This window comes from Pezoporus flaviventris, unplaced genomic scaffold (genome assembly GCF_033815535.1).
Source record: "Pezoporus flaviventris isolate CSIRO_AGI_PZ_B2104156 unplaced genomic scaffold, CSIRO_AGI_Pfla_v1 ptg000007l, whole genome shotgun sequence".
NCBI lineage: Eukaryota > Metazoa > Chordata > Aves > Psittaciformes > Psittacidae > Pezoporus > Pezoporus flaviventris.
The window spans coordinates 13,534,792-13,558,128 of NW_026892555.1; the positions used below are offsets into that span (position 1 = coordinate 13,534,792).

Below are 23,337 nucleotides of genomic sequence, written 5' to 3' on the forward strand. Positions count from 1 at the left end.
TGATGGCAGATGAGTTGTGTTTGTGAAACTGCCTCTGTTTGGAGAGCTGATATCAAACAGAATAGGGAATTCACTCCTCCTTTGTGGAAAAGTGCCCTGGAATTAAATATGATTTATATTTTCTGTAGGGTTGTCTTGCAACATACTATAAAAATAAGGGAGTTAGCTCCCTGCTGAAAGGTTCACAAAGCAGGGAGGGAGGCCATCATGTTGTATTGAGGTTCCCCAGTGTTACATCTGCATTATTATAACAGTTCTGCCCTCATCTGGCAGTGTAAGCACCACATGTCAAATTCCACTCTCCATGCAAATCCCACCTTTCAGTGAATATGAGTAAGTACAAAAACCCATAGACATCTGGGCTGCCCTCCTGTGGCTTCTAGCTTCTGGTATTAATTGCTGTGGTGCCTCTCCTTCTGGGGTTGTGCAGAAAGCAGTGGTCATGGTGTTGGTGCAAACCTCAATGCTTGCCCTGGTCACCTAACAACCACAATGCCTCTGTGTGCGTGCAGGCTGCCTGCGTCCCAGTTATGCTCAGCAACGGATGGGAGTTGCCGTTCTCGGAAGTGATTGATTGGAACCAAGCTGCCGTCATAGGCGATGAGAGATTGTTATTACAGGTAAGAGAAAGACCGCGGCCTTCAGCACATCAGTTGATTATTGCTGCTGCCATCTAAATGGACGGGGAAGATGAATCCAAAAGGTCAGGACTGTAAAAGAATTTTTATCATGAAAGGATTGTCTGTGTCACACTAGCTATGAACTCATTTAATATGACATCATTCATTTTTTGACCTGAAGGTCACTGCAGCCACATTCCAGGCCAAGTTCTTAAATGCAGTAGACTTTTATTTTTCCAAAGAGCGTGAAATCTCTTCTGGTGTGAAGCACCTGGATGCTTCTTTAAGGCAGAGCTGGCCTGAGCTGGGTGCTGTGATGAAAGAGAAAACATTTGAAGGCAGGTTCTTTAGTCCTTCAGTAGTTTGTCCTCAGGGGTCCCACCAGCGCTGTGTGTCTGGCTGGCAGGCACTGAAGGGACTCCTCAGGAAAGCAGGTATTTTCTAAGGCAAGAGTTGCCACCTACCAGTTTTTTGGGAAGCATAATCAGCCCCTTTTCTGATGTCTGGACCATCTAACATGGCTTTCTGAAGCAGTGTTATGTCACTTACTGTCAGTCTCCTTGAGATCATGGAACAAAAGCAGGCTGAGATGTTAGAAATTCCCTGCTACCTTCAGCATCTACTTTGGCTTTAAATTCACTTTCTTTTTCTTCTGTTTCCCTAGTGGGTTTCCTACTCTAAATACATTCTATAAGCTATGTGGAGAAGTTGATATTAGGAGACATTCTTGAAAGTTTAGTAGCATTTGATGAAATGCCATTGCCCAGCATGAAGCTGAGATCTACGATACCTGGAATGGCCACTAAGTAGTCAGTAAGAGAGGCTTTTTTTTTATGATTGAATTCAACTCATATCCAAGGTGGCAAGCTGTTGTCATCCACGGAGAGAAGCCTACAAAGGTCCTGGCACCCCAAAAACAAAGTACCTTTGAAAGTCTGGTGAGATGCCTATTTACTTGTCTGAAGAAGTAAATATTTGTGAAGAGCTGCCCTAGCAAGCCCTTCAAAGTGCTGCCTGTTCTTCTTAATGTGATCCAAGCTGCAGGTATAAAAGAGCCGTTGGATTTTTGCATCTGTGGACAGCACATCTTTTCTGAGCAGAATTATTTCTCTCTTTGAATAATGACAATAATTTGCTGATTCGCGTGCTTTCTGGTGCCATGCCATTTGTTCCTTTCCCAGCTGCTGCCATATTGAACAGCTACTGCACCGTTATTAACAGTGGTTTTAAAGAGCTGGCAGAGGGCCTGAATGTCTGCTCTGGGAAATGTTTTTGTTATGTTACAGTTTTTCATTTCCTGTTTGAGAGCCGCTCGGATGTTTTTATTTGCATATTCCCCTCATCACGACGCTGGGAGAGCTTAATCCAGCCTCTCTGCGTTTGTTTGCGCAGGGTGGCTTTTCTCTTCTCCCTACTTATTACTGGAATGACCTTTTATTAAGGTTCTAATAATTCCAGTGTAATCCTGCCAGATTAGTATTAATACATCACTTTCCCCACCTGTCTTGCTTGACAAGTAGATTAATAACTAATAGGCAAATGCAGTCAAAATGGGAGCTCTGATTTTCCTTTCCAGCTGTTGTAAGAGAGCAGGCACCGAGGCTTTTTTTTAACCTTGGCAGTGTGTTGGCAGGCGCTTGCAAAGCATGATGTGGTCTGTAAAATCATAACAACCCGCAGTAACCTTCACAATCAGGGCAGCCTTCCCTTTCAAAGGGCATCATTGGGAATGAGTATTGATTTTATTTGGTGCTCACACACATACGCACACAAGGTTGCACGTAATGCAGTGAAATGTTTAAGTTTATAGAGAAAATGCCATATTACCACTGTGAAGTGACTTTGATCTTGTGTTTGCTGCTGGTAATGGTCCTGGGTGTGATTAATACACATCTATGGACAAGCCAGTGCAGGCAATGTCCATTATCCCTCTCCTTACTGGAACTTACTGTTTAAATAATGAAAAGAGAGAACACTCACCTAAAAGGTGAAATTTTGATGCAGTTACTTAATATCATGTCTTGAGTAGTGATATGATCAGTTAGAAAAACACGTTCTAATACATGTTTGTAGCATCTGTCTTTCATAGTAGTTTTGCAGGGAATATTTTACTTAAAGACCTTATTTTACTTAAAGGGCCTATAGCAAGGGAATGTAAAGTACCATCTTCGACACTCTCACCATTTTCTTGTGTTCCACCTTGCTGTAGTCCTAACTCTCATAAGCTCAAATTCTGTATTCTAGTTAGCAGTGTATTTAAGATGAAGGTCTAAGAGACAAAGGGCTGAAAAAGTAGAGATTGCCCCACCTGACATTGCACCCTGTGGAGCCATAGTCCTTTAGGACACAGTGTCTAGGGTGCAAACTATGAGTAAGGAATTTCTGATTCTTGTGGAAATTTGTTACATACAAATTCTTAAAATCTCAAATTTTCTTCAGGAAATGTTTCATGTGAAAGCCAATAATGGTCACTGCCACCTCTCAGCGTATTTAAGGAATAAGCAAACTGTGGTTTGGTCAGGACAGGACAGGATGCGGTGGCGTGCAAGAAAACTCCAGAATAAGCTGTGGTGTGCAAAAAGCAACACACAGCCCAGGTAGATGCTTTTACGACTAATGACTTTGGTAAAAGATTCATGAGAAATGAGTGTCTGAGCACAAGGTGGCCTAATTTGAAATCACAAAACAAAAGCACAACTCTTCATTCCTGAATAAAGTGAACACAAATCAACAATGTGTTGCACCATTGCTGATGGCACCAAAGATGCCTTTCTGGTGCTGGGGATAGCCCTTGTAACTGAAGCAAATTCCAGTTAAATTCGCTTGTTAATGTTAGTTTGCATTGTCAAAGAGGTGTACTGGAGGCCTTGGTCAGTGTCCTAAGTTACAGGACACATATGCGCGTTAGTTTCTCTCTAGTGTTGGAAGAGGGATGTGGGGTTGGGGAAAGATGTAGAAGTGAAGCCCTCCCCTTTTGAGCAGTCATAATTTTCATGGCAAAGCATTGCAGCAGGACAATTTTGGGGTTTTATTTGTAAGGCAACTTATACCAGAATTAATGTGTTGATTTAATGGAAAGGGGGAAAAAGAAGCAGTATTTTCCCTTGTGAATAACAGGTGCTGTGGGAGGCGTTACTCTTTCCACCCACAGTAATTAGTAAAATGCAATTTGATCCACAGGCTCCCAAAAATTGGAATCTTACTTAAGATGTTGCTATGTTTTCCTTAGGGCACTTAGTGTTGCCATGCTGTGGTAAATGCAATTCCAGATCCCTTTAATATACTCTCAGAGCAGGGATTATTGTTAGACTCTCAAGACCTGCAAGGACTCGTTTGTTAAAATACTAGTCCATGAAAACCTTTGTGCATGAGGGATGTATGAAACAGCTCCTTACTGTGCCATGCCACAGCTCTGGGGAGAAGGAGCTTTTGTTACCATAAATCAACCAAAAACTAAAAAAAGGCAGATTAAAAAACTCATATATTCCATACCAAAGGCTTTAAAGGGTTGTGTCCCATTCGTTTTACATCAAGGCTTTAACTGTTGCAGCACACGTCTGGGTCGGACAGGAGTGCTGAAGCCGTGCAGCTTGCAAATAAGGAGAGGGCTTGTCAGCAGCATATTAATTTGATGAGATTGCATTGTTTTCTGAAGGTCCTGACTATATTGCATCTTGTATTACAGATTCCTTCTACAATCAGGTCTATCCATCAGGATAAAATCCTAGCACTTAGACAGCAGACACAGTTCTTGTGGGAGGCTTATTTTTCTTCAGTTGAGAAGATTGTATTGACTACACTAGAGGTGAGTAAAATTGCCTGGGACCTTGCCAGGCAGCGAGGTTTTCCTACCTGTCCAGCTGCTCCTGTCCTCTGCTGGTATCAGACCTTGGTTTTCATAGCATGCAGTTGGTCACTGGGAAGAAAGCTCGGAATCTTAATCATTTTTCTCCCCTAAGGAAATGCTTTCTTCATTATCGAAATCCACATTAGAAAACTGCCGTGGTGAAAAATGGGAGCTACCCAACACATGGAAAAGTTGTTGTGTGTGATCTTGCCTTTACAAGGCTTTATGGCTTATGAATCACCGTCCTCGTCATTGGTAGTGAATGTGTTTCTTTAAGAAACCTTTCTGGAGTTTATTTTGGGAAAAATATTACTGTAGAGCTCCTCCTTGACCATTCCTTAACATTTTGATGCCTTATGATGGGGCTATTGTTCTGGCTCAGGGAAAAGGGAGGGCTTGTAAATCAGTGTCTTATCTTCACACACAGCATAAGGGAAAGGCCTGATCATCCATATAAAATATTAATAAATAATCATAATTAGACTGCTATTAAACAGGGAGACAGATGATCTCAGATGTGGAGAGAATGCTTTCTGAATTCAGAGGCAGGAGAGATGAAAGGCTCTTTAGAAGTAGGGCCCAGGCGACAATTTCAAAAGCAGGTTTAGCTTCTAATTGTTGTGCAATTTTGCACATACATTTTTGACACACTTTTACCACTGCAAGTGCCTCACTTAGTAGGTGCAAATGCATTCGTCTTATGCTAATGCTTCTGCAATTGCATCCGTCTCTGTGCACAGTTGTAAAGCTCCACATTTCCCGCTGTGCCTGCTTACCCTGGAAAACTGCAAATGAGTGCTGCTGCCTGCAGTACAGGTTGCCTGTGGCTCATCTACCTCCAGCTGCTGCAAGACAGTCCCTTAGGATTTTCTGTGCCAGTAAAGAAAACCAGCCAGGGAACATTTTCAGAGCCCCTGGCATAGCTACCCTCACAGTGCTCTCCTCACCCTCAGAAGAGCATGTCTTCATCTGTGCTGCCTGTTGGGAGCTGCTCTGCATCCTCAGCCTCCCCATAAGCACTGATGAAGTGGTGATAATTATCACAGCCTATGCCAGAATCAGACTCACAAAGCTGGAAGACCATGTGCCATTGCTCACAGTCTGATTTACCCTTACGGAAGTACTCTGAGGGACAGACAGGGTGCCCTTTCCCAGCACTCACCCTGTTGTTGTTAGGGATCGGTACTTCTGCCTGTGCTGGGGCTGCTCTAGAGGGGATATAACCTGCAGCCCCCTTGGCCTGGGTGTCTGCCATGTCAAGCTCCAATGCTCACCAGTGTGTTTTTAGCACAAGTAAAGGCTGGAGTTAATTTTTCCTTAGGAAAGGAATAAAGCAGTTGAGAGTGATTTTTTTTTTGCGTATGTCCGAAATCTTCCAGCAGTAGTATATCCTCTTCTTCAAATCTGTTGTCTGGAAGTAAATTCCTAGCAGGAATATTTTTTTTCTGATGGATGTTACCCATCTTCTGTTGTAACTCTGTTACATCAAGAGTGCTCTGATAATGCTACACATCACCACAATAATCACTTCCCTGCCAGTAGGTCTCCATGTATGAGGGTGTCAGTAGTCTTCACCAGGTGTCTGCAAGGACATCACAGCTCTCCTCTGCCCTTTATCTTGCACACCACTGAAAGTTTAAAGGTCCTTGTTCTTCTCACAGCATTTGGTGCTGTAAGCCAAACAGCTCACAGCCCAGAATAAGAGGTTTGAATCATTTGGCCACCAACCCCATACTGCAAGCACAGAGGAGCTGCCCAGGGCCATGGACATGGTGTGGGTTGGGAAACGTCTGCTGCAGGCTAGTAGGTGGAAGTGCTGGCAGCACAGCAGTGGACTGCTACAAACACTACCCAGTTATGTGCTCCAGCAAATCTGCATGTTTTCAGCTTGGTCTTCTCTGGAAAGAAACCCAAAACATCCCTAAATCCCTTTGTGGTGTGCAGTCCTCCACTGGCGAAGAGGAAGGGAGAGAGACAGCACAAAGTACAGGCAAGGAATGTTTGATGCTTGGCCGGGGCACGTTGAGAAGCAGCAATGATTAAGGCAATATGTGAGCTTTTTGAAGTGTGAGGATGAGGGAGACAAAAATATTGGACTGTTAATGAATTCCAAAAAGAAAAGGGAGATCTCACCAGATCCTAACCCCTTCCTTCTCTTATTAAACTTCCTGTCATGCCTCATCATTAGAGAGGCCGTGTAACTGCTGTCTGCCTGTGCAGTATGTGCAGTGCGGTACACTCTGCATTTTAATTGATCGGCCCTCCACATTATCTGTTTTTATACTTTCCTGTTCTCGTTCTGCCAACTTGTCTTTTCTCCTCTCTGTCATGACAGACAGCTAGGTTCCTTTTGGAGGCCAGAAGTGTAATAAATTAATCCTCCATTTGTTAACTGTGATAAATCATTGCGGGCAGCTCCCCAGGCTGGTGCTGTTGAGGTTGGTGCGCGGGCTGGCACTGGGGCCCTGCTCCGGTTAGAGGTGAGCTCCCTCCGGGTGTGTTGAATGCCAACCATGTGTTTCCCCTGCAGCCAGCACAATGGAAAACTTCACTGTCTCTGAAAACTGCCTGACCACGTAAATTCACAGACTTCTCCTTACCTGATTATGCCCCAGTTCTGAGAATGCGGGAGGAGGGAGCTGTAATATTTAGACTTTGTGGTAAACACTCGACAATATGTACTTTCTAGGTTCTGGTTTTGTTTAGTGGCATAACTGGCAGATGGAGAAACAAGAGCCATCATCTTTTTTTTATCTCTCCTCAGTACCACGCAGGAGATCTGACAACTGATACACCTCATTTTCCAAGGAGAAATACTCGGATACGCTCTTGTCAGTGAAGGAAACAGTCCTCAGTCCGTTATTCAAAGACCAAAAAAAACCCTTAAATTAACTTACTCAAGTGAGCGAATTAGTGCGTATTAGCTATGGTAATTGGCTGTAGGCAGAATTCAGACAAGCATGCAAATGCCCAGCATTTGCCCCAGTTTTGCAGTGCGTATATTGCCACCAGCAATGAATTGTCTAGCACAATGTAACTGGTGTTTTAATGTGTTCTTGTCATGGCAATCAAAACTTCCAGGAAGACAACTGCTCGTGCTAACACTTATTCATGGTTCTGTATTGACCAAACGTCCCTGAACTCAGCTGCTTACAGAGATTTTGGCTTGTTTAGACTCAGCAGCTGCTTTTGTTCAGCCTGTGTTGGGTCTTTTTGCTTGCTTTTATTTTTCCTGTGCTGTGGGTGTACATCTTCTTTAGTTTCATAGATTTTAAGGCCAGAAAGAATGATGAGGGATCAGATTTAGTCCAGCTTCAGACCCATGGATTTTCACCCAGATATACTTATATTAAGGTGAGATATACTAAGTTAGGAGAACCAACATGTTCTTGGCACTTGAGCCCTGTGCAGTGCATAAACTGCCAGTTCCATGAAATCTCCTTAGGAGATGGCAAATGAGCTGCAGGAGAAGGCAAGGCAATCCTGTTTAGCTGACTTAGGGGAAAATTCTTCCTTTACCACCCCCTGGCCCTTTGCAGTGTCCTGTCTCCTGACTTGCCAACCTCGTATGCTCTGAGGGAAGCAAGAACGTGTGGCCCAATGAGAAGATTGCACTTAGAAAACTGCAGCTTATTTGGAGGCTGAATTTGTCCAGTTACAGCTTCCCACCACTGAACCTTGTTACGCCTTTACAGCAAGTTTGAAAAAGCTCCCATCGGTGTAAGAGCCGCTGTGGTTCTTGCATACAGGCATCTGGTGTGAAGTAACTGTAGTTTTATAAATACAAAGCCTTGTCTCTTTTTTATGTTTTGGTTTTTTTTTGTGGCTAGGTGATAAAGTAGATGACCTAGCAATCTGTTCTGACCTTAAAAATCTAGGAATCTAAGTCTGTGGTCCTCTACAGAGACAGACGAGAGTTGCCAAAATACCTTTTTCTGTTTCATCCGACAAGGAACTGTTGTAGAACTGAGATGTGGAATCAGTGATGTATCTGAATGCTAATATCCCTTTATAATTAAGCACAAATGAATAATTAGCGCAGCCTGATTTGCTGGAAGTCTTTGTGGTTTTGAATGCTCTCATTATCTCAAAATAATACCTAGCTCTGTAATGCCATCCTCAAATAGTTATCTTCTGTGAGTCCTGGATAGTAAAACTGACAATGAACTAATCAGGCTTACAACTGCTAAGACACTCTAATAGACAAAATATTTGTCTTAAAATACAAAATGCAATGAAATGCAAGGTCCCCAGTTCCAGAGGGACTAATGAGGTGCTCTGAAGCCTATTGCACAGAGCCTGGGCTGCTGAAGTGGTGTCCAAGTGTGCAGGTTCTGTGTCATTTTAAGAGAGATTAAGCAGGAATGTTTAGTAATTTGTGTGCCTCAGCTTTTTGCAGAATGGGTGATGATTCCGGTCAGCTGGAGTCCCTGAAGCTTCTATCAGTGACTGTTACAGCCTATTTAAACATCATTACCTCTCTTGTTTTCCAGATTATTCAGGACAGAATATTTAAGCACATATCACGTAACAGCTTAATATGGAACAAACATCCTGGAGGGTTATTTGTACTGCCACAGTATTCCTCATATCTGGGAGATTTTCCTTACTACTATGCTAATCTCGGTGAGTGAATCCTAGCTATACTCTAATGGTATTAGGAATTTCTAGTAGGCATTTGGAATTTGGACTTTGAGTAGCATGTGGCAAGTGATTTACCATTCATTTCTAGTTAATGATGCTTTGTGTTTATCCTGTCTCAGTCTTCCCTGACCACTGCAGACTGGAATGTCTCTGATGTATCAACATGCATCATGTGCCTCTCGCTTGCAAAGATTGCTTTAAAAAAATCTATGTCCCTTCATACTTTTCAGTTGCCAGTAATTAATGCCTGAGTTGCTGACCCATTCATGGCCTGAGGGGACATACTAGGAATAGCTTTTTGCTTTCTTTGTTTATTTGTGCTTGGCAAATTGGAAAGGTGGTAATTTACCCATGACACTTGTTATTGGAGTGCATAGTTGGCATGAATTTATTTTCAATATAATTTATTCTCCATATATATGTCTTCATATGAATCCTACTAGAAGGAATGAATAGAGCTCAGGTTTATGGCTTTTTCCTGAAGTGGAGCTTAAACAATGAGTTCTGCAGGAGAATGTGCCTGCAGGCTGAAGTGATCCTGCTTCCCAGACTGCTGCTGCTTTTGGCTCAGCCTGTGCCATCCCACTTGTGTGGATCTGTACTGCTCACCTGCTAAAAATTCACAGTTAAAAAGGGAGAAGAAGGTTTCTGTGGGAATTTTGATGAAAAACGACTTTGACCCCACACAAATGAATTTAGATGAGACTGAGAGCAGTAATGAAGGGTAGATGCCAGCAGGATCTGTTATTTCAGGCAGAAAAGGAAATCATAGCGAGACAAAAATATCAGAATGGAAGGCAAGGCTGCAAGCACAATTATCAGCTCAGGAGGTAGCTGAAGGTGCATGTGGATGGGGATCGACCCAGAAAGAGCAAAAATGTGACAGAGGCTGTAAAGGAACTGGGGAAACTGAACAAGCTTCTGAAAGTTGTGGAGATAATCAGTAGAAAACATCAAGCATCCAGAGCCGGGCAGCAAAACAGAGCCCATGTCAAGAAGGACGTTTGGTTGAAGAAGCTAGATGTCAATATTATCCATGGGACAAACTGGATGAAAGAAAAAGATTGCAGGACATCTGGGGAAATAGTGAGTAAGAAAAGGCAGCAGTAATTGTGTTGAAGTCAAGGATTTCAGAGGGTGTGGGAGTTAAAGGGAAGTGTGATCTTCTCTGAAGCATCTGGTGTTCTTAGTACCCGAGCCGAAAGGATATGGCCTAAAAAAACATGGCAAGGTTTGTATTAAGTGCAGATTATTTTTCCATCTCCAAAGTCCTTTAATCTGTACTGAACGGGGGCAGTTTTGTTTTTACTGAACCCATATCTCTTCACTCTAGGTCTGAAGCCTCTTTCCACATTCACTGCCGTTATCCACGCAGTAACTCCCCTGGTTTCCCAATCTCAGCCTGTGCTGAAACTCCTGGTTGCTGTAGCCAAGTCCCAGTACTGTGCACAGGTAAGCAGCGCAGTTTGACTGTCAGTCACACCGGAGACAAAACTACTGTCCCAGGATTGAAAAGCCTCCTGACTTCAGATCTTCTCAGTCCTGTTTTGATCCCCTGTTTTAATTTGGATGTTTCTTCTCTCTGATATTCCTGCTGTCTGTCTGAGTATGGTGGGAGTGGAATAGAGACAGTCATTAAACCCCTTTGTTTCATGAGGCAGGTAAAATAATGTCTGCACTTTAAAGATGAGGACTGTGTGTGCTGCAAGCTGCAAAAGGATGTCTGTGCCTCAAGAGCCCCTGTGTGATCTTCCTTCCTCCTGCTGTGGCTCTTAGTCTCAGCAGCGCCAGGATTTTGGCTTCCATAGAAGAAACCCTCGGGAGTTCAGTGGGAGCACCCTCTTGCAGTGGTGTGTCATGAGTGGTTTGGCCTTTAATGAGAGCCAAAGTAAATCAGTTATATCCGTATGGCCTGGCTGAGATAGAGACTTCCTGAGCTGCTGTCCAGCCCATATTTGCCTGAGAGAATATATATTGTAAATAGCTGGGATGGGTGAAATTGCTGCTGGAAGTGCTATTTTTATGCAGATTTGTATCTTTGTTGTTGATTTTGAAACTCCTAACTTGATTTAACATTTATGTCTGGAGATCTGAGACCTTAGTGTTTGGACTGCATTGCCACAAAGGTCTCTGATCATGGTGCAATATTGTCTTTCAGATTATTGTTTTATGGAATTGTGATAAACCCCTCCCAGCCAAACACCGCTGGCCTGCCACTTCTGTGCCTGTCATAGTCATTGAAGGAGAGAGCAAGGTAAGTAGAGAGAAGCATGGTAAAAGGTTGCCTGTATTCTCCAGTGGGACCAGAATTTAGTTTTCCAGCTGCTTTGGTGAAACCTTTGTAGTTCCCACAGCTGTGACAGTTCCTTTCTATTCCTTGGCCTTTTGTGCCAGTTGGGCACAGATTCGTGTTTAATGCATGAGGCCCATGCACTCAGAAGTCATCAGTATGGCAGTTGATGCCATGAATCTGAGATGCACAGGTGGGACACAGTTTTGAAACGTGGCCTCAAGAGTAGGTAGTGCTGACCCTTCTGTCTCTGCAGGTGCATCAAAGGAGTGATGCAGCCGGATTCATTGAGTCTGAGCAGTCATATGCTAGGTTTGGGGGTTAGCTGTGGATTCAAAAGCAGAGAAGAGATGAGCATGAGTGGTATTAAACTGCCTTTGAAAAGTGCCTTCTCTTACGGCCTTGTTGGGTACTGCTGCCAGTGATGGGATCCTACCACTATAAAAAAGGGACACTTGTGTGGGAACAAAACCACCATGTCATCTCTTGCTGTGCCACGCACTTGTTTTTTTTACTTCCACAAAGTTGAAATAGACACCACCTAGATGAGAGAATAGGGGTTGTTTAAAATCCACACTGAAGCAGATGATTCTTTTCCAAATGCAGGCCTGAGAAGCAAGACTTACTGCTTCTGGACTCAGAGATAGATTTTGGCTGGTCCCCTCTGCAGTCTCTGTCAGATGGCTCTTACATTTACAAAGGGAACTTGTAGTTGCTCTGGCAGTGTAATCCTAATTTGAATTTATAGTCCTGTCTGTGGTCTTTTCCCCCAGCCACCTTAACAGGGGGAAAGCAAGAGCCCTGCAAGGTTGGCAGCTAATGGCTCCTGCCTTAGCTGGCCATGTAAAGAGTATCTGGGGAGTTGCTGCAGGGCCAAGAAAGGCTGCAGTGATTTCTGAGCCTTTTGAAATTTGTGGAGTTTTTTTCTTTCATTTTGGAAAACTTACAGAGGTGAGATGGAGGAGAAAATCTCTGACCAGTTCTACAGTGTTTGTGGAAATTGGCCCCAAGCACTGTTTAGATTACAAATGAGTCTCCTGAGTACACAGAGGTGTGTTTATAGTGGACAGTCTCTTCCCTCTAATATCCCAACATATGCCAAATGGCTTCTTGCACGGAAAAGCTGTTTGGACAAAGCTTGCAGAGCCAGAGCAGTGCAATTCAAAGGTTGCACAAAGGAACTGATTTTCGTCTTCAGACTTAACTGCAGCATACTGGCAGGCACAGTTACTCCGTGCAGGTGTCTGTCTTTACCTAGCCTTCACTCTTCCCCATGAAATCAAGGGGTATTATCACACCCATTTTACAAAAGGGAGCTTTAGCTACAGAAGCAAATAGATGGGTAGTCCTAACTCATGTACTGTTTGTCAGTTTTACACTGTCTGTAAAAGAGGTGGTCTGAGAATCCAGGTCTCCTGCTGAGCTTCCTCAGCTTTGCCGTAGCGTAAGCAAAGCCAAGCCATCAGCCCCAGCTAGATCACCCCTTCCTCACAGCCACTGCCTCCCTAGACCAAGGCCACTGTAGTGATTCAGGAATACTCTAGACACACACCAGGAGCATCCTGATTATGGAGGCAGAGCGTTTTCTGAATCAAGGCATAGATTCCAAAGACTTGCTTCCAAAGAGGTTGCAGGGGATGCAGAACCATTCATGCCTTTTGTGAGGGACATGTAAAGCTGCTCCATCTCCCTGTTTCCATACAGTGATTCCCTCTTACTGGGCCTGGTTTTTACAGTGTTTTCTTGGATCATAAATTGGAAAAGAACTCTATTAACTAGCCATGGTATTTTTCCCAGCAAATGAGGGAAACAAATCGTGTTGTGTCCTTGTTACTATTCATCAGTTCTCAAAAGGTGCTAATTAGTCTGCTAGCGAAACCATATGGATTCTCATTTCTCATTGTTACCTTTTTGATCCCCACTTGCTGATCTATTTCCTACTACTTTGAGAGCTGTCCTGACATAGTTTTTAAAAGCTTATTCTGCTTATAAATTATATATATAGGTATATATATAGAATTTGTATGTGATTTTTCAAAATGCTACAATACCAATATAATTCTTGATGCAGGTGAAGCTCAGCTGATACATATGTTCTTTAGCATATTTTCCTTTTCTGATGGAGGATGTTGTACCATTGGTAGCAGCTCCCTGTGGATACAACAGCACAGAGATGGAGCTGTACCACTTTACAGGGGAACCATCCTGGTAGCATAATGTCCTTCACACACAACCTGGACTGCTTGTCTTCCCAGCTGCATCACCTTATGAATGCTGCAAAGTCCTTATCAACAGTCATTATCTTTGATCCTCACACCCCATAGGAGAGCAGAGGGACAGTCCTAGCTACCAGGGAAAAAGTCCTCCCTAATGAAACAGTAGGTACATCTAATCCTCAGTACAGACCACTGCAATTTGTCACAAGAGGAGAGGAGCCTGCTCCAAAGAGGGGGGGTCTGATCAGGAATTACTCCTCAGGTAGAAGGTGTAGGCTGACTGATGGGGTGATGAAAATGACAGTAGACATTATTTCACTCTTGAGCCGAAGGGTCCTTTCTGTCAGACAGAGATATGTGATGTACATCAGACAAGAGGAGATAAGAGTGGGGAGTAAAATGGAGAATTTCTCTTGGAAATGAGTCCTTCAGGTGCTTTTTTTTTTAACTCTCCTTCCTGCCTTCGATACCCACAGGTTATGAGCAGTCGCTTCCTACCCTACGACAACATAGTGACAGATGCAGTGCTAAGCCTGGATGAGGACACCGTGCTTTCAACCACTGAGGTAAGGGTCTCTGTCATCCTGGGGGAGTCTGCTTGGCTCCTCAGCTCAGCCTGAGCACAGCAGATAAGTTCTTCTCTTGGCTTTGTCAGTGAGCAACTGTTCCTCAGATATAACAGGTTGCACTTGTTTCAGCAACCCTGCCACTGCCTGCCATCAGAAGAGCTTTTTGCCCTGGTTAATTGGCTCATCATTAGCATATGGCTCTTCCGTTCCTTATTATTTTAGTAACATAGCTGCAGGCGGGTGTAGGCAGCCAAGAGCAGTCAGCTTTAATACTCTGTTCTCACTTTCCTGATTGGGGTAGCTTTTTCTCCCCCATGGTATCAGTAGGGTGTAGGTGGGGAGGGAAGGGGTGTCAGCAGCAAGGGAATGCTGTCACTCCAAAAGAGCATTGCCACTCTGGTGTAGGATTTCACTGAGGAATACTCTCTCACCATTGTCACCCCATAAAACTGGAGAGCTTTGCTAGTTTAGATGTTGGAGTGTTTGTGCCAAGAGCAAGAGAGTGCTAAGAAAAGAAACATACTGTAGAAAACCAATTTTTACAACTGGGATGAGTATTGATTTCTGGAACCTCTTTCTGAGAAACACAGGGGAAACTGATGACAATTTATATAAAGTGAAATATTTGGGAGATACATTATTAATGATGGCCAGGGAATAGCTTGAAAAACTTGATTTTCTTGGTTTTCCCTTTTTTCCCCTTGTTCATGGCCATTCCCTTTTTCCCAGTTCACCTTTATAAAAATGCTTTATTTCAGTGGTAAGAGTCTTTCACTGATGCTACCACTACTTATATGTCAGTGAAGACATGCTTGACATTGGTCACCAGACACTGCTGTATACCATAAGATGTCACTGAATTCATTTTAAATGAATGATGGATGAAATGGTGGATTTAAATGAAGGATGAAATAACAACCTCTCTTCTCCCTAGTACGGGTGCTGTGGTTAGACTGCTCCAGAAGCAGCCAGGGTTAGCCCTCTTTTGCTGCACAGATGGAAGAAGTTGGCATTAAACCCATTTGATACCAAGATTACACGTTAGTAGTTTCTGCTAGATGAGGAGCAATACGGTGCTGCCAGAGCACTTGTGTGCAAAGCTCTGCACAGCCAAAACACCCCAAAACCAATAGAAGGCATTTATCCTAGCACTGGCTTCCCCAGTAGGTTGTTACTCAGGCTGAAGGGTCCCATCTGAGCTGTCGTGGGGGCCATGGTATGACCTCTCATGCACTTCATTGCACTGAGGTGGTATTTACAGCAATCCAGCCTGTGGATTTCATAAGGATTTGGGGCTTTGCTTTGTTTTGACTGGTATTTAGTCAGCATCCAAACTTCGGAGTCATTCAGGCTTCTGGAACGCATACGAAGTAAATAGTGTTTCTCATTTGGCTTGGCCCTGCTTTCCCCTAAACATTCTGAAACATAAATATTTGTTGTTGTGTGAGACAACATACACATTTCTTTGTGGCTTCCTCCCTCCTGTGAGCAGCTTGTAGCTGATATTGCATGTTTGCATGGAGGGTATTGGCCCTATGAGCCCCAGTGTCCCCTGTGCTGCAGAGAACTAACGAGGCAGCTTTTGCTAGCATCAGCCTTGTTGCAGCTTCAGCGTGCCCTCTGCATGGGTGACGGGGAAAGCAGCTCTCTTTGGTGGCTGGCTGTGAGGAACTGAGGCCTTTCTACTGCTTCACTTCCCTTGTCGTACAGCCTAGGCAAAGAAACAGTATATTGAAACGCTGACATGAAGCGTTTGGCGTGAAGCTTCCCTTGAAATTAGCTGCTCATGGGTGGTCATTGTGGCAATTTCAGAGCCCAGAAAAGGCAATTTAGAAACGTGGTCAAACACGATCACATTCCTGTTGAGAGGAGCCATTACCAAGCACATCCTCCACACTGTCCAGCTCTAGTGCAGTAGAGGTTTTTCCATTCACAACAGAATGGCACATGATGGCTTTTATGAGAGAAGCTGTTTCATGTGAGCAGAGAGATGTTTGCCTGGGAAGCAATTAGAAATCAGCACGGGTCAGAAGTGGTACAGAGACTGGCAGCATGATTGGCTTTTCCTGCTGATCAGCTGAGTGATAATGCTGGGAAATGAGACAGGATGGTGACTGGGGATTTCTTTTAAAGGGAATTTTCTCCTACAGTGGTTGCTTTAGTGCATCTCTCTGGACCAGTACTTGAGAGCACAAGTGAGGGCACCAAATGCAGCTGCTTTGTTATTTATTTGAGATTCTCAGACTTCACTAAAGAAAACAGATGTCACGTTTTATGGGAAGGGCCTTTACAGGAAAAAAAGAAACCCAACCACTTCAGCTCTTTCGTGTGGTATTGATTTGGATGAGATCAGAACTATCACAACGGTAACTGGTTTGTGCACATTGTCTTTCTAGTTGGCCTCAGATTCCTTGACACAGCTTGAAAGAAAATAACCAGTCCCTAACTTTGTGTTCCAGTACATGTGTGACTCTTCTGTTTCATAAAAACACTTGTAAATGTGAGAAGTCTGGCAGTAATCACACAATGTGACTGTTCTCAGAGCAGCTATTCTTTATCTAACCTCTGCACACTTGACTTTGGCTGGGTTCTTGGAAGGTTTTTCGAGCATTTTTGAGCAGTTTTAGGTCCCTCTGGTACTGGAGGGAAATCAGAGTGCAGTGCAGATACAAAACTCATTCTCCTGGGTTGGACTGGGGCAACCAGAATTGTCTATAGCTCTTTTTAAAATCTCGGGCCAGCTTGAGCTCCAGAACCTAAGTTGAAGTGGAGAGACTTTAACCATCCAACTTAACAGTGGTCACAGTCTTCCCATATGTATTTTTACCAATCCCCTTTCAAATCTAGTGCGGACAGGCCTTCTGCAAATGACCCAAATCATCCCTTTCCTGGTGTCACCAGGATTTGTTTGGAGGGATCCTGGGATAGCAACGTCCTCTCACCTTTTCAATTCTCAGATATCCGAGTTATTTAGGTAGTTGCAGCAAGACAATAAAATAAACAGAAAAAATCCCTGTTGGCAGCATTTGACCTCTTCTTGTGGCTCATACAGCATCGAGCATTTTTCTCACTGTATAGGCTTCTAAAGCCATTTAACTACATGGGAATCTTGCATTCCTGTTTATTAGGCTGTATGTTTAAATATCTTGGTCATATAGACAGCCTTAAAAGTACAACCTGCACAGTCCTTAAAGGCTCAGAATGGATGGAAAATATAAAAGGACTCCTTATTGATTGCCTGTTCTAATCTCGCTGACCCACCCTAATAATTTAAGGTGCCTGGCTTTCCAAGCTTTGCTTTAACAGATTGAGATGGTTGGTGAGATGCACAAAGGCGTGCAAAAGTTTCAGTTTTCCACATAGCTAATACCACTTTATATTTCATCTAAGTATAAATACATGCACCTACACCCATTCTTTCTGTAACTAGAAAAGGTTTGATGTGTAAAGGGCAAGCTTGAAAATGTTAATGTAATACTGCGATACTCTAAACTCTCTTTAACAGGAACCATTAAAATGTGCATAATTACAGGGCAAAATGTCAAGCAGTCAGTTTAATTTACTGATGAATACATGGAATTAACGTTTTGCAACAGTTCCAAGATTCTGAATTACGAATTAGTGGCAAGGTAATATTTTGTTTTGTTGACATTTGTTGAAGCAGTTTCAGTATTCATTTGGCCTGTGCCTTTGTCTGCAGGTGGATTTTGCCTTTACAGTTTGGCAGAGTTTTCCAGAGAGGATTGTAGGGTACCCTGCTCGCAGTCACTTCTGGGACAACACTAAGGAGAGGTGGGGGTATACCTCCAAATGGACTAATGACTATTCCATGGTATTGACAGGAGCTGCTATTTACCACAAGTAAGAACCCAGAGCATCTGCTGTCCTCCTCCTTTGTATGAAACAAAATAGTAAGGGGGGTGGGAAGAGGGGGTGAAGAACATTCTTCCGGGGAGGGGGAAAAAATGAAAAGATAATAAATGGGTCTACTTTTTATGGGGTAATAATTTAAGTTCTTGGTTTAGCTCTGGGGATCTGGTAGTCATTATTGTGCTTGTTTGGTCTCTTTGAAGTCACTTGTATTTTGAAGCAGTCGGACTGCTCTTTTTAACATCAGGAATTACACACTTCAAAGAGTTCCCGAATTCATTAAGCTGCTCTGCTGAATGGCCTGTAGCGTAGCAGAAAGGAGGTTACTTCCAGACCAGCTCTGGGTATGTGTTGGCTGACATACACAGACTGCAAAGTCTCCTGGCTACTCTAGAAATGGAGTACAGTGGACACGTCACAGATCAGCGTACTGCAGCATGTTGGAAAAAAAACCTCTTGTTAGGGCTTCAGCAGACCAAAGACCTCTCTAGATGTTGGGAAAAAGTCAGCAAATTCTGGAGTATGTAATCCACATCCCTGCAAAGGAGAAGACAAGCCATGGGGGATGCCCAGAGGAGAATAAATTCAACAATAAGAATCATAGAATGGTTTGGGTTGGAAGGAACATTAAAGATCATCCAGGTCCCACCCCCTGCCCTGGGCATTGACACCTTTCTCTAGACCAGGTTTCTCAGAGCCCCAGCCAACCTCACCTTGAGCAATTCCAGGAATGGGGAATCCACAAGGATGGTAGGGACAGTAGTAGGCCGGTGTAGTAGTGTTCTTTCCAACTGAACAACTTGGAAAGAAGCTGTGGAGTATGAATTCATCAATGTTGTCTATCACATTATAGCAATGTGGTGCTCTCTTCCATGCCTCTCCATTATGTTGATACTTAGGTCTGCCTTAATTCTTTCAACCCAGTTACAAAAAAGGCACGTTTTGTTTCACCATCAGCACTATTTAATGTCTTGATGAGACACTGAATTGCTCTCTCTTCTTGTTCAAGGCTGAAGAGAAGAAGTGGTATAGCCAGAGTTGAGTACAAAACTTGTGTCTGAATTGAGACAGGCATTTCCTGGAGTTGGTAATTCCTGAAAGTCCAGTGACTTATATTAATAACGCTGCTGTTGGTTTCCAGATATTATCACTACCTGTACACTCATTACCTGCCTGCCAGCCTAAAGAATATGGTGGACCAACTGGCCAATTGTGAGGACATTCTAATGAATTTTTTGGTGTCAGCTGTGACAAAATTGCCTCCAATCAAAGTAACACAGAAAAAACAGTATAAGGAGACCATGATGGGACAGGTATGTATCCACAGCATGTTTTAGCAGCTGGGAAGTATTGATAATGTAATGGCTTGACTTCTAGGTTAGGCTTACATTTCTCTTGCAGTTTTTAGTTCAGCAGGACTGTAAATAGACTTTAGATATGCTTATTATAATGAAAGAAAAGAAGAAATGTCAAACATCTACTATGGATGACCGCTGGTCTTCATGGTTTTCTCACAGTGTTATTGACAGTGATCCCAAACTCATGGAACTGATAATTGTGGTGACCAAATTTCAGTTAAACTCTAGTTTTCTAATGAAATTAGGTCTAGAATTAAATATTCTAGACCAGAGACCTAGTCATGGAATGCTGGAGGCAGAAGTAAATTCTAGAAAACTCTTTTGATTTTTATTACTATTAATTAATACAGTGTACTAGGCTGTCCCTGTACTGTATGCTGTATGTATGTAATGTATGTATGATGTCAGTGACTGAATCACACTGTATGTATCGTAAAGCATACAGTGTGATTCAGTCACTGACATCAGATTGTCACAACAGAGGTAATTTGTGATATTCAAGGTTTTTTTCTACAGGGAACATTTTGTGCTGTGGTCATGCCATCACTCACAAGCAGTCATGAAATGTTTGATTTAGATCCTCTTCCAGCTACTGGATAAGCACTCTGTCACTGCAGAAATGCATATACCTTCCAGTAACAGGGATACAGGGTAACCTGAGGGCACTTTTCCTCCTGCCCCGTGTGGGAGAGGGATGGAAGGAATAGCAAGTCTTGCAAGTCCTAAACAGCCTACCATCCATGATGTCATGGTGTTTGTGATCCTTACTACAAACACTACCATGATTACTAGGGGGGGATCCAAAGAAAGAAGGGGCCCGCTACTTTCCCCTCACATTTTCTCCTATTAGCATTACTTGGATCTTTGACTGGGGAATGTCCATGCCAGTTTGTAGGCTGCCTATCTGTATGCCATTGTGCTTTCATATGAGATATAGGTAGCATTCAGCAATTCTGACTCATCTGGGTACCCAGGAGTCCTTCTGTGTACACGAAGGTGCCATCCAGAAAGTACCTATTTCTTCCAGTTTGAGCTTCACCTCTCCACAGGGCATGCACTGGTTGTTTGGCAAAGTCTGAACATCCATTTTTCTTCTTATAGCACGGGTGACATGAGTCAGCCATGAACTATAACTCTGTCCTAAAGACAAGTTGTTCCTGCAGCTTTGGGAAATGTAATGGACCATGTTCATAATTCCTTGAAAGACAAATAAAAAATTAACATAACCTCGGTGTTGTGACAGAGATTAATGGTGCTATGGAAATTCACTGTTAATGGCCAGAATGTCTGCTATAATCCTCTAGCAACAAGCTTTTGCTTGCTCTGTAGTGGCTCGGTATAATAAGAGTCTGTAGTCAATGCACGTTATAATCAATGCACATTATAACCTACCACTTGAGCTACACTGGACAGGCCTTGGACAAAGATCAAGTCTGATACAGCATTCATTTGGCAAGTCCCTGACTATCAGTTTCTTCATGTTCCAATTAGCATACTTTGGGTTTATTAATCTGTATTTGTTTCTAAAGTATAGTGGAAACATAAGTGCTAGAGAGAAATGCATGAGAAGTGGCATAAAAAACCCTTAGGTTCTCAGCATTCATGCTTTATCTTAAATAATAGTTTTATTATGTTTATAAATGTAGTTTAGGTACAGATAAAGAATGGTAACTGCTTCAAAGCTGTTAAGGCCTTATTTTTCCAGTGGTGCTGAGTTTCGATGGGCTTTCGTAGGAATTACAGCTGCCCTGAGCTTTGGAATATCAGGCCATAATGTTTTGCATGTATGCATACAAAGACCATGGTCTTTCCCTTGGGTCAGGGTTTAACATAATGTAATGGGGAGCTCCAGTTAATTCTCTCTGTCCATAAGACAGTACTGTTTTGTGCACTGGCCTCAGCCAGCGGGATTCCCGGAAGCACCCTGCTTGTCCCTGCAGGACATTTACGCGCATGAGTAATGCCAAGTACACAAGGACTTACACTGAGCTCAGTTAGAAGCTGGTTAAAATTATTTGTGTATAAATTTCTGCAGATCTGGACTGCAAAAGTGTGTTTTTAACCTGAGAAACCATTGCAACGTGTTTTCATCCTATGGCTGAAAGCTGTGGGCAGCAGCGGGCCTGCGTTTGGCTGTGCTCCTCCAGTGGGAAGCTGTGGCCTTCTTGACTTTCCTGGTGGTTTTCAAGGACTTGTTTTATCTCCAAAATAGCTGGAGTTTTTGGGAGAAAAGAAGAGCAGGGGTTTGGGTGAAGTAGTGTGCAGGAGGGCTTTGGGAGGGCTGCTGGCGGGTGTCATGCTCCGGGTGAAACTGGCTTATGGCTGAACTCGGGTGTGCTGCCCTCAGTGCTGCTTTGGAAGTCAGCCAACTCATCATCACCAGCAAGTTCTGCGGGCAGCGTGTCCTTCGCCTTGTTTGAACCCTGCCACTGAGCAGGTTTCACAGATTATGGAATCACTGGGGTTGGAAGGGACCTCTGGAGATCATCCAGTCCTGCCAAGGCAGGGCCACCTACAGCAGGGTACACAGCGATGTGTCCAGGCAGGTTCTGAATGCTTCCAAAGAGGGAGACTCCACAGCCCCCTGACCAGCCTGTTCAGTGCTCTGACACCCTCAGCGTATGAAAGTTGATGCGAAACTTCTCGTGCTTTAGTTTACGGCCGTTGCTCCTTGTCCTGTCACTGGGCACCACTGGAGAGAGTCTGGCACCGTTTTCCTGGCACCCACCTTTGAGATACATAAATGCATTAATGAAATCCCCTCTCAGTTTTCTCTAGAGTAAACAGGCCCATCTTCCGCAATCTCTCCTCATAAGAGAGGTGCTCCAGACCCATAATCATCATGTTTGTGGCCCTTTGCTGGACCCTCTCCAGTAGTTCCTTGTCTGTCTTGTATGGAGGAGGCAAGAACTGGACACAGCACTCCAGATGTTTCTCAAACCTGCCTCAGCAGGGTTGATTAGAGGGGCGGGATCATCTCCCTTCACCTTCTGTCCACACTCCTCCCAGTGCATCCCAGATTTCAGCCACCTCAGAGCCCCAGCGCTGCTCTGCAGCATGGCGCTGCTCAGCCTCATGCCCATCCTTTCCTGCCATACATTCCCCATTGTGTTGTGTCGTGGCCGAGGTCTGACTCCTGCTCTTCTCTCCACACAGACATCCCGGGCCTCGCGCTGGGCCGACCCCGACCACTTTGCCCAGCGGCAGAGTTGCATGAACACTTTTGCCAGCTGGTTTGGCTATATGCCGCTGATCCACTCGCAGATGAGGCTCGACCCTGTCCTCTTTAAAGACCAGGTCTCCATCCTGAGGAAGAAGTACCGAGACATCGAACGACTCTGAGGAGCGCTGCTGATGGGTCCGAGCCACCCTGCACAGCCATCAGCGCACGGAGCCAGACTGTGCCAGAGACAGCAAGCACCTGGCCCCGGTGAGCGGCGTGCCAGGATGCTGGAATGCCAGGATGCTGGAATGCCAGGATGCTGGAATGCCGGGATGCTGGAATGCTGGGATGCTGGGGTGCGCTGCTCCGGACTGCACCCAGCTGCCCGGCAGGCTTCTGCCGCTCGAGACTAGGTCGTGTACAGTTTCATTATGGAACATTAAATAATTATTTTTGAAATGATTGCTATGCAGGTTTAAACTTTTTTAATGATCAAAAAAAAAAAACCCTATTAAAAACAGAGTTCTTTCTTTAATCAACATCGTGTTGGGTGTGAGTATTTCAAAGCTGCCGTTTCTTTCTCTCGTGTATTTGATTGTCAATGCAGTTTTCATTCATTTTCCCCTGCACAGTTAAACACTTGAATCTCATGGGTGGAAAATGCAGTGAGTTCAGCAACAAGCTGAGCACAAGCAGGACAGAACCAAGAAACTTTGTTCTCATTTACTCTGACTTTTCAATTTCCTTTCCTGTTTTCGCC

At 43.8% G+C, this 23,337-nt stretch overlaps 1 protein-coding gene across 2 annotated transcripts in view; it reads left to right on the top strand.

The window, feature by feature from the left end:
• EXT1 (exostosin glycosyltransferase 1) overlaps window positions 1–23,116 on the top strand; it is a 177,680-nt gene extending 154,564 nt beyond the window's left edge. The window contains exons 3-12 of one of the 2 annotated variants that reach the window (XM_061447829.1): window positions 513–620; window positions 4,306–4,425; window positions 8,961–9,093; window positions 10,445–10,563; window positions 11,270–11,365; window positions 14,094–14,183; window positions 17,887–18,047; window positions 19,198–19,369; window positions 22,571–22,859; window positions 22,908–23,116. In XM_061447829.1, coding sequence (XP_061303813.1) covers window positions 513–620; window positions 4,306–4,425; window positions 8,961–9,093; window positions 10,445–10,563; window positions 11,270–11,365; window positions 14,094–14,183; window positions 17,887–18,047; window positions 19,198–19,369; window positions 22,571–22,756 — 1,185 coding nt within the window. In that variant the 3' untranslated portion in view covers window positions 22,757–22,859; window positions 22,908–23,116. Of the gene's footprint in view, window positions 1–512; window positions 621–4,305; window positions 4,426–8,960; window positions 9,094–10,444; window positions 10,564–11,269; window positions 11,366–14,093; window positions 14,184–17,886; window positions 18,048–19,197; window positions 19,370–22,570; window positions 22,860–22,892 lie in introns of both variants that reach the window. The other variant, XM_061447828.1, reaches the window with a different exon arrangement.
• Window positions 23,117–23,337: the final 221 nt, after the last annotated feature.